Source organism: Nicotiana tomentosiformis, chromosome 11 (genome assembly GCF_000390325.3).
Source record: "Nicotiana tomentosiformis chromosome 11, ASM39032v3, whole genome shotgun sequence".
Taxonomy (NCBI): Eukaryota; Viridiplantae; Streptophyta; class Magnoliopsida; order Solanales; family Solanaceae; genus Nicotiana; species Nicotiana tomentosiformis.
In genome coordinates this window covers 71,591,665-71,603,740 of record NC_090822.1, presented here as the reverse complement: position 1 = coordinate 71,603,740, position 12,076 = coordinate 71,591,665, and the positions used below count along the sequence as shown (strand labels likewise).

Genomic DNA, 12,076 nt, shown 5'->3' with positions numbered 1-12,076 from the left:
TATCAGTCATCTTATTTCATACTTCTCTCACATCTTTTCATTTCATTGGCACTAGTGGCCACAATTATAAAATCATTCTTGGGATGTTGGCCTTATTTAGTATTTCATGCTCACCTTTTAGCTTTCTTGTATCATCATCAACAACAACAACAACTATTCAAATCAAGGTTTGTAGTACATATGTGAGCAATTTAGAGTCTAAGGCACATGGAGATTCTTCATAAAATTTGGCATAATATCCTTCATTTGAACTCGACTTGAAGTCGAACATTTTTAATGCAGAACCCATATTTGGAACACATCCTCAATTGATAACATAACATGAATAAAGCATTTGGGATACTTATTGAACATATATCTTTCAACACAAACTTACTCGGAATATCCAATTTTATAATTAACCACTCGAGACTTACATAAATTACATGAATATTGTGGGATTCAATTCTAAGAGAGAGTTAAGCTAACATACCTTGCTTCGAGCCTTTCAATTTACTACCACGTTCCAAAAATCCTAGCCACTTCGATCTATTTAGAGATATAGCAAGATCGAACACAAATTAGGAAGATATTCATGGTTTCATCTAATTTGAGCATTTTATCAAACACTAGGTGTGCAAATTTGGCTACAAGAATTTTCTACAAGGCTTCTTTCATTTCACAAACCAATCATTACTTATTTGAGCTCAACAATCATCCCACAAACCTTATTGGTACTAGCATGTATAATTAATACTCTTACACCCAAGAATCATACTCTTAAATATCCCATCTTTTACTACAAAGTCGAAATTGAAAAATTGGGGGAAGAAATTCTTACCTCTTTGAAGCCCTAGCAAAATCCTTGGGAATTCATCAAACCTTGAACAAGAATTGATGGACAATTGACTAGGTCTTCACTTTGTCTCTCTAAAATGCTCCCACCTCTCTCTAAAATATCAGATAAAACACTTTAAAATGACCCCTAGAGGGTATTTACCAAAATGGGGTCGGGTTACAAAATTAGAAAAAGGCTGCCCCGACACAGGTCTGTGGTCGCATATGCAACCGCATAATGATTCTACGGTCCGTAGAATGGGTTGCATAATTGGCCTTCAGAACTGGGCATGACTGACTTAGTCTGTGGTCCTTATGCGGCCCGCAGACCTATTCTACGGTCGCATAATGCACCGCAGAACTGGTCTATGGTCGCATAATGCGCCGCAAACCTGATCTCCAAACTCGCCTCAATTGCTTCGCTCTGGGGCCATTATGCGGCCTACAGAGTGATTCTGCGATCGTATAATATGCCGCAGAAATGTATTTTTCTGCCCAAAAATCTCCTTTACTCACGAGCGCATTGTTCAACCCAAAAAGTCCGAGCTGCGTCGAGATTGCAAGCTGCGAAGAAGTTCTACAATCCTCAAATACGTAAGCCTAGTTCGGCACCATGAAATATTATTTTCCTTTGCGAAATGTTTACGGGGCCTTACAATGTCGCTTGAGTTTATATATGGTTATGTGCATAGTGATGTGTTGTGAATCCTATGGACAGTCTATGAAACACATAGGTGGATTATGTATGAAATCCTATGGATGGTCTATGAAACGCATAGGTATGTTATGTATGGAATCCTATGGACGGTCTATGAACACATAGGTATATTATGTATGGAATCCTATGGACGGTCTATGAAACGCATAGGTATAATGTGTATGGAATCCTATGGACATTCTATGAAACACATAGGTAGATTGTGTATGGAATCCTATAGATGGTCTATGAAATGCATAGGTATATTGTGTATGAAATCCTATGGATGGTCTATGAAACATGTTGCTATATTGTGTATGGAATCCTATGGACGGTCTATGAAACGCATAGGTGTTTTGTGTATGAAATGAATAGGTGTACGGTATGAATAAACACTATGGACGGTCTATGAGATGCATAAGTGTATAATATGATATGTGAACACTAAAAATGGTCTATAAAATGTATAGGCATAAAATAAGAGAGGGATATGGACGGTCTAGTGAGACGCCTTATTAACGCAGAAAATAGGTGCCACTTTCATTGGCCTTGTTTGTACATATTGTTTCAATTGCATTATATTATGTATTCCACGTATAGTTCATATGGCTCAGTTGATCCTAAAAGAAGTTTAGAATGATGCAAGTATAATAAGACTTGAAATTTGATTCTATTGGATGTTTCATAGTCTCTTGATGTACTTTAATTGCCTCTTATTTGAGTTACCGTATTTTCATATGTTGTTCTATCTGCCTTGCATACGAATACTATTCCACATGTATTCACTTCCCTTTTTCTGGGGGCGCTTCATCTTTTAATGGATGCAGGAGTTTTCATAGCAGGCAACATCGATCAGTGATAGCAGTACGTCCTCCTCTCAACTACTGGGTGAGTCCCACTTCATATCGGGGTCATGTATCGTTTATTTCTCATGTATTGTGTTTGAGGTATAGCCGAGGCCTTATTTCCGGCACTATCCTAGTACTCTTTGGTACCCGTTAGAGTCTCCGTAGACATGGTGTGGGATGTACCTTGGTTTTGGGAAGGTCAAACTAATGATGTTGTAATTGTATCACATGTTTCACTTCTAAACTAGATGTGTAATTGTATTATTTTGGGGAATTATAAATGAAGTAGCTAATAGTAATGGATTGGTGTTGTGTACATGATCTCCTTAATATCTAATTAATGAAAATATATCTTCTCGTTATTCATGGGTGAGTTTGGGTAAAAGAAATCTAGTAGGCTTGCTCGGACGGATTATCTCGGTTGAGCGCCGGTCGCGCTCCCCGAGGTCGGGGCGTGACATCAACCTACCATTCCTCGGTGACTAAACGATACTCCTTACATATTTATTATAAAAACGAGTTACAGTTCATTTCATTGTCTTTCACACATCCTCTTCATTTGATTGGCAATATTGGCCACGTGTGTAGTTTTCATTCTTGGCATGATGGCCCCATTTGATATTTCATATTCATTTCTTTCACTTTCAGGCATCATCATGAGTTATAAACAATAAGAGAATAGGAGTCTTAAGCACATTGACTTTTCTTTCAAAAATTAAACATAATAATCTTGTATATGAAGCATGAATTAAAGTCATAGCACTTTGATTCATAAATCATACTTGAATACTTTCCCGAAGGAGAGCATAGTGTAATAGATGCAATGAAAACACATTTTTAGCATATAATTTCCAACACAATGCTTATTTAGAATAACAGAATATATATTAGGAATAGCTCAGATCATGAGAGAATAAGAACTTGGGCCAATCACGCTTGAAACATACGAGGACATCATGGAATTTGATTGAGAGATGTTTAGCCAACATACCTCGCTTGAGCTTTTCTTAATTTACTACAATGTTCCAAAACTCCTAGCGACTTCAATATAATTAGAGACATGACAAAATTAAATCATAATTAGGGAGAGGTTTATGGGTTTAGCCCATTTAGGACAAGCTTTAAAAGTGTAATATGATTTCAAGGTTCTTCTATGGTGAACTCCCTTCACCCCACAACCAATCCAACATCAAGAGTTTACCCATACGAGTTCCATGACCTCCCCACCATCTATATCGGTACATGCATGCACAAAGAACAACTCCCATACCCACGAATCACACTTCCCATTACCCGACTTCTGCCCAAATTTGAAATTGAAAGCTAGGGGATAGAACCTTACCTCTTTAGTAGACAATTTTGCAAGGTTTCCTTGTTAATTTTCCAAGGCTTGAGCACGGATGCAAATAAGTATTGTAAGCTCTCGGATGATGTAAATATGGTTGAGAGTCAAAGTAGGGTACCTTACCACTAACATTCGGATTATTATAGGTGTATTATTACAGTTTCCATATTGAAGTGTGCATATGGGTCGCTATGGCTCGAGAAAGGATGACATTAAGGTTAATTTGGGCGAGGAATCGGAGAATTAGTAATGTATTACGCCTGATTGATGTGTCAAGATAATTGGTATGATGATCCAAAACCATAGAAAAAGACCGCATCAATACATAAATCCCCAACCATTAGTAACATTGAGTCATGAGCTCTAATGCATGAGTACAAGTCTGCTAATACAATATATTGTCTGAAGCAAAACAACAATGGAAGTAGAAATAGATGCCAAGGACTACGATGGAGATGCAATTCTACCTCATATTTCAACAGCAACATCAAATGAGCTCATCACTCGGTTGGGTCCCACACCTGGATCTGCACAATTAAGTGTAGAGTGTAGTTTGAGTACAACTGACTCCATGTACTCATTAAGTATCATGACTAACCTGGGAGAGGTAGTGGCGAGAGTGACCAATGATACTCAATAATCAAACTTCTACTATCCATGAATATTTATGTACATGGCAACAGTGCCAGAATCTAAGCATAAAGTACAGGTAAATCGACGGTGCATATAGAGAGGATTGTAGCATGTGGAGAAGATATGCAAGAACAACAAATCAAGTTCCAAATATTGACATATAGAGAAGATACGTACTATGAGTCATTTAAGAAACTAAGTCGGCATATGGAAAAAGTATGCATAAAAGGCATGTATACATTCTGAGGCTAGCATATATTGAAAATACGCAGTAACAACATGTATACATCCAAGGAACTTGCATATAGAGAAGATATACAAAGTCCAAACACTGATCAATTTGCATAATCTGCGTGTACGTCATCAAGGATAAACATGAGATGAGTCCCCTAGGGGGATGGATTCTTATTCACATGTCGCACGGTCAACTCACGTGCCATAATCATAATAGCCGCTCAAACAACTCATGTGCTCCCAAACCAGTTCATATCACAGAAAATATATACAAGGATACATATGTACGCATAATACATATCAAATCACGTACTCATGACTGAGGAAAATAGTTGCTAAGGTGTATGCATGTGCAAGATGCACAACTGCAACTTAGATTAGGCGGTTACGCAATACAATAACAAGTTTCATGCAAAACAAGATATCAAAGTCTACACATGGTCACCGACATTATCCAAGAGTTCACGTAGTCACAAAATGATCAAAATGGTAATCATAGGGAGTACACAATCCTAACCAGGCATACTAGAATCCTAAAGTCCAATTTGGTCAAAGTTATACATAGCGCCCATATATATGCTCATCACCTTGAATATACGTAATTTCTACACATTCCAATTAGCCATATAAGGTCACATCCTAAGGGTGTTCCCTCACAACAAGATTAGGCAAGATACTTACCTCAAACAAGCAAAATCAATACTCTAAAAATGTTTTTTGTCACAAATCGGCCTCCAAACGGCTCGAATCTAGCCAAACTAACTCAATAACATCAAACAAAGCTATAGGAATCAATTTCAAATAATAAAGCTTAAATCTTTAACCATCTCCCAACAAGCAAACAAAAGTCAACCCGAGCTCACATGGTCAAAACCCGAGTCAAGGGGTAGATCCCGACTAACGATAATCCCACGAGTCCAAATATATGTTTAAATTCCAAAACCAAGTCCAAATCATAGCTCAAACCCCAAATTTTTACTCTCTTAAGTTATAGGAAACACCCCCCCCCCCCCCCCCAAAAAAAATTACCTCAAAATTTCATGTTTTGGGTGATAATAATCCACGTAGATTCTTGAAATAATATTAAAAATAAGTAAAAATCACTTATTCCAAAGTCTTGTATGAAAATCTCCAAGGCATTGGCATGATTTCAAAATCACTTATTGAGGTAGTCTTTGCCATGATTTCAGCATTGGCATTTCATATAGACTCGAATAGTGTATTGTGTGTTGGAGGTTTGTTTCATGAGTTGAGTTAAGTAATATGCTTCTTGGGCTAGTGAACGCTTTTGGAAAGCATGATCTTGCATGGGAAGGCCAGGTTGATGTGGAGTTATTATACTTTGTTTATCCGAAAAACGGATAGAGTTGAATTTGTACGTGGTTCTAAGGATATGTGATATATCTTAATACAAATCGTAAGGATAAACAGAAATATCAAATAGGGATTGCCAAGAATGCAAAATGAACAATATTGTAAATAAGATGATTTTTAGGACTAAGCAAGATGAATCAATTTATGAACCTTAAAAGAGTAACTCTTGAATATAGGAGAATATGGTGCTTGAAATACAATGTAGGCCAAAGAACTGTCCTCTACAGAAATGTATCCATCCTTTTTATAGTGGAGGATCCTACTTTAGATATAATTAAAAATACATAGTGGAGAACCCATGATAAATCAGGTTTTTCCTAATTTCCACCGAGATTCTCTCCCTTAGTGTGTTTGCAACGGCTCTTGTCTGTAAGCTCGAGCTCGATCGGCCTCGGTGCTGGTCGGTATTGCTTCTAGAGCTCAATGTTGACTCGGAATCAGGTGATGATTCGGGCTCTGTACCGGTTGGTCTCTGCCCCTTAAGCTCAAAATCATCTCGTCATAGTTTGGTTTGAACCCGAGCTCCAATATGACTTCAAACTCGGTGTTTAACCTATACCTGATATCTGAAGCTTGTTCATACCATCTACGGAACCCATTTCGATATTACGAAATCTTTCTTTGATCCATTATGTTTTGACCTCGATCGATCCTACGAAGGCCGAAATCAATTTTGACCGTATGCAGTTAGTCCCCTCATTACTCAGGAAGGAAGTGGTGAGAAACGATATGATTTCTCAATGGCTCGATTGGATATGCGATGATGTTTGTATCGAGCCCGACCATGACGTCCGTGATAGTTGTCTGTCGGTTTAGCTTATCAAGGCATTTAATGCATGTCAGACAGTGGTCGGACACCGCTGATATTGAACCGTCATTGCTTCAATCTATAAATAACCCTTCCTTACACTATTTATAACTTTTACCTCTTCAATCTTCAAAAATAATTTAAGTTTTTCTTTGTCTCTTCTGAGTGCATTCGCTGATCTGTGACTCTTTTCTGCAAACTTCTTCTTCTAAACCACCAAATCTTTGTCACCTTATTTAAATCAAAAAATGGTGAAGACATCAAAAACCGTCCCCCAAAAGAAAAAGCTTCTTCTTCTCAATCTGCCGCTGACAAAACACTGGTGGATCCACGGCCTGAGGAGTGCGTTCCGGCAGCGTGTGTTCTTACCTCCGATTTCAAACTCGATAAAGGTTCGTTGGTTCCTGGCCGATGTGAGCCCGTATCGAGATATATTTGTTCGATAACCGGGGGATTTATCGAGCAGATATAAAAAAGATTGTAATTGGGGGAATAAAGAAGTGGTAGTGCCGTATCCCGAAGAGGATATTACTACTCACGTGAGAGGGTTTTTAAGTGTGTACGCTTACCCTTTCAAGTTAGGTCCCCTCGACCCTATTATCATAGATTTTTGTCGTAAATACCTAATAACCCTAGGCCAGGTCCATCCTTATTTTTGGCGGATCGTTATTTTGATCCGATACTTGGTGAAAAAAATCGAGGGGATGCCTTTCACCCTCGATCATCTCATCTAATTATACCGTCCTCGCCTTTTTTGAGGAGGGTTTATAAAACTTCAACGTCGAGCTACCAAGGCTCTGTTCTCGAGCATAGACAAGGACAGGGATCGAGGCTGGATGGGCAGGTTCGTTCGAGTAAGGACTTCAGACCTGATTCCGACTGAAGAGATTCCTTTCCCCGAGGAGTGGAAAATGAAGCGTAAGTGTAATTCTGCTATTATCTCCTACTATTTTGTCCTTTCATTTTTTTCTCACTGATATCCCCTTTTTTGATGCAGCGGTTCCCTGGATGCCCGGCGCAGTGCCCGATCTCAAGAACTAGGTACGGGATCTGGTTTCGACATCCTCATACGTCGAGCGCTTATGGCGTGACTTGTCAAAGGGCCGATGGGAGCCCAAAAATCATGGTAAGCCCCTTCCTCGTATTTTTTGGTAGTTCGAACAAGATGCTTTTCATACACTTTAATAAAATTTTCTGTATGTAGGTGTGGGCCAAGATGCGGTTTTGAGGCCCTCGTCCATCGAGGAAGAGGCTTCGGCCTCTATCCCAAAGTCGGTGAAAGATAATAAGAGGAAAGGAGCCTCCGTTCCCGAAGAACCAAAACCGAAGAAGAGGACAGCTCGTAAGCCGAACAAGAATACGATTCCTTTGACTGTAGAATCAGTTCTGTGTCTAAGGGATGAAGAAGAAGAAGAAGAAGAAAATGATGGGTTCGTGCTGGCGGCCCGAATGAAGAAGACCACCGACGTTCCATATGCAGCTGGATCGATAGTGGTTCATAAGGCTCCGCCTCAAACTGAGGATATATCGGAGAAAGATTCGGGCAGTGTCCCCGAGTTGTTGGAGATCGAAGATGCTTCCCATCGAAGCCAACGGATGGGGAATATGTCTGAAGGGGCTCTTTCCGAATCTCTTCGAACCGATGAGAATGCTCCAAGTGATTAACTTGGGGAAGTAGCAATCGAAGACTCGCCCACCTTTCCTGTTTTTTCCGTAGGGGCGATTCGGGAAGCCCAAGATTTGGGGACTCTCGAACTAAACATGCCTCATGATGGAGATGACCCTTTTCGTGACCTATTTACCGATGTCGAGGATGCTACTGGTACAAGTGACACATCGGATCTTTTTCACAGAGTGCAGCAGGCTTTGAATCAGATAAGCCTTAAATTATTTTGTTGGTATTACCATTATAATTGGTTTTCTTTTCTAACTTCATTTCTTCTTTCTTTGTAGGCCACAACAGTTCATCGAGAAGCATGTTTTCGGTCCTGAACCGAGCTGCGTCGATTTGAGGCCGACCTTTAACGGGTTACGGAGGAGAGGAACTCCCTTAAAATCCTCTTACGGCAAAGGGGAGAGGAAATAAAAGATCTCCGAGCTGAGTTGGCCAAGGCTTACCAAGATCAGACCGATCTGTCCGAGCAGGTAATGATACTTTTAAAAGCCTATGGGCTCGATACCGGAACGATGGCTAGTTTTTCGGTCTCACAGCTGTAGTAAAAAATTGAGATGATCAGGAAACTCCATGAGGAGGTCGATGTGATAAAAGCGGAGTCTTTGAAGTGGAAAGAAGGTATGGATCGCTTTGTTGTAGAGAAAGAAGTTGCTCGAGCCCAATTATCATCGGCCAAAAACCAACTTCATATTATGAAGGAGAAAAGCTCAGTTCAAGCAAGAAGAACAGAGGAGCTCGAGGCTCGGTTGGCCTATGAACTAGCCAAGGCTGAATCTAACGCCGAAAAGGCAAATTACGATGCAGATGCACTCGTGACCGTCTATCGGGTTGATGCTGAAGATGCCCAGGTCCAAGCAGGAGAGGCAACCGAGACCGTCGATACTCAAGCACATTGGGTTGCTGAACTTGCCAAGTGCCGATCTTGGAGGGAGACCCTCGAGGAGATCCATGCTCGAGGTTTCGATCTCGCTGAAGAGATAAAAAGAGCTAAAAAACTCGAGGCCGATGCTGAAGCCTTGGCTTCCGATGATGATGATGATGATGATGATGATAATGATGATGGGAGTAAGAGCGGGTCCGAGAATGGGGGGGAGCCCAATAGAGAAGAGACCGCTCTCGGAGATAACCAAGAAACTTAGCCCTTAGTTTCTATGTTGTAATCAATCATGTAAACAATCTTGGGTGTATATATATATATATATATATATATATATATATATATATATATATAGATATCTTTTTCTTTTACTGACTTGCTTCTGTTTTGTTTCCTGCCTTGTGAAGATTTTATTCATGCCTTATGATTATTTTCATAAGGATTTAGGCAATTTGATCGAATTTGGACTTCGTAGCTTTTATAGCCAAATGAGTGCGTACTCAAACTTGAAATAAGGTAGCCCATAGGCTTAGTAGTCGAGTTGAGTGATTGTTTGAACTTGAAGTGATGTAGCCCATAGGCTTATTAGTTTAGTGAGTGATTCGAACTCGAAGTAATATAGCCCGTAGGCGTAATAGTCGAGTGAGTGCTTGCTCAAACTCGAAATAAAAATAGCATGTGGGCTTAATAGTTGAGTGAATGAATCGAACTTGATGTAATATAGCCCGTAGGCGTAATGATTGAGTGAGTGTTTGCTCGAACTCGCAATAAAAATATCCCGTAGGCTTAGTAGTCGAGTGAATGTTTCGAACTCGATGTAATATAGCCGTAGGCGTAATGATCGAGTGAGTGCTTGCTCGAACTCGAAATAAAAATATCTCGTAGGCTTAGTAGTCGAGTGAATATTTCGAACTCGAAATAATGTAGCCCGTAGGCATAATGGTCGAGTGAGTGCTTGATCAAACTCGAAATAGAAGTAGTCTGTATGCTTAGTAGTCGAGTGAAAGTTTCGAACTCGAAGTAATGTAGCCTGTAGGCGTAATGGTCGAGTGAGTGCTTGCTCAAACTCGAAATAGAAGTATCCCGTAGGCTTAGTAGTCGAGTGAATGATTCGAACTCGAAGTAATGTAGCCCGTAGGCATAGTAGTCGAGTGAGTGCTTGCTCGAACTAGAAATAAAAATAGCCTGTGGGCTTAGTAGTCGAGTGAGTGATTCGAACTCGATGTAATGTAGCCTGTAGTCTTAGTAGTCGAATGAGTTATTCGAACTCAAAGTAATGTAGCCCGTAGGCTTAATAGTTGAGTGAGTGATTTCAAATTCGAAGTAATGTAGCCCGTAGGCGTAATGGTCGAGTGAGTGCTTGCTCTAACTCAAAATAGAAGTAGCCCGTAGTCTTAGTAGTCGAGTGAATGATTCAAACTCGAAGTAATGTAGCCCGTAGGCATAGTAGTTGAGTGAGTGCTTGATCGTACTCGAAATAAAAGTAGCCCGTAGGCTTAGTAGTTGAGTGAACGATTCGAACTCGACATATTGTAGCCCGTAGGCATAGTAGTCGAGTGAGTGCTTACTCGAACTCGAAATAAAAATAGCCCATGGGCTTAGTAGTCGAGTGAGTGATTCGAACTCGAAGTAATGCAGCCCGTAGGCATAGTAGTAGAGTGAGTGATTCGAACTCGAAGTAATGTAGCCCGTAGGCTTAATAGTCGAGTGAGTGATTTCGAACTCAAAGTAATATAGCCCGTAGGCGTAATGGTCGAGTGAGTGCTTGCTCAAACTTGAAATAAAAGTAGCTCGTAGGCTTAGTACTCGAGTGAATGATTCGAACTCGAAGTAATGCAGCCCGTAGGCTTGAAAGTTGAGTGAGTGTTGCTCGAACTCGTTGATTTACCTTAAGCATGTTTGCGTAATAAATCATGGATGTAAGATATCGGTAAAAAAGAAATTTTTCTTTGCAAGTCATTCTACATGTGTCCATGTTTTGTGTCAGGGCTTAGACCAACTACATGAGCATGGTTCGTTTTGACCATTTAGCTCTTACAATATTTTCTATCGGAACCCGGTTGTTATGAAGTAACTTTCTTGCATCGAACTTGATATATTTGAGGGCTAATGCCCCCCCAGTATTCGAGGTCAATTATAAAGAGGCCTCAGATACTGTCGATTTGTTTCTACGTTAGCAAGATCAATGGTTGCCTAATTAAAATCCTTGCCGAAAACCCATTTGGGATAAAACTGGTCTAAGGGAAAAAGAGTGCAACGCGTGCTTTTAGAACTAGGCCTTCGTATTGAAGGATCCATCTTAGCTCTTGATCGGACTCCTGCAGGGGTTAGTTTTGAAATGTAAACGAATATGGGAGGGTCATACCTTAGCAGTAGTATCATTTTAGGTGCGACACATTCCAATTGCTTGATAGTTATTTGTCGTTTATGATACTGAGCTTGTATGATCCTTTTTCGATGTTTTTGAGAACCTAATACGGTCCTTCCCAGTTCGGTCCTAGTTTTCCTTCATTTGGATTTCAGGTACTGAGGGTGACTTTTCTTAGCACCAAGTCCCCGAGTTTAAAATGGCGAAGCTTGGTTCTTCGATTATAGTATCTTTTGATTTGCTGCTTTTGGGCAGCCAATTGGACGAGAGCAGCTTCTCGTTTTTCATACGATAATTCAACGCTAGTGTTCATAGCCTCGCTGTCTGATATTTCTGTTATATATCGAAACCTGGCACTGGTTCCTCGATTTCGACTGCAATCAAGGATTCAGAGCCATATA

General features: G+C 40.1%; 1 protein-coding gene across 1 annotated transcript; it reads left to right on the top strand.

Moving 5' to 3' along the window:
- Positions 1-8,984: 8,984 nt before the first annotated feature.
- On the top strand, positions 8,985-9,569 carry LOC138901642 (rRNA-processing protein EFG1-like). Its single transcript, XM_070189421.1, has one exon. It carries the CDS (start codon positions 8,985-8,987, stop codon positions 9,567-9,569), a length of 585 nt encoding a protein of 194 aa, XP_070045522.1.
- Positions 9,570-12,076: the final 2,507 nt, after the last annotated feature.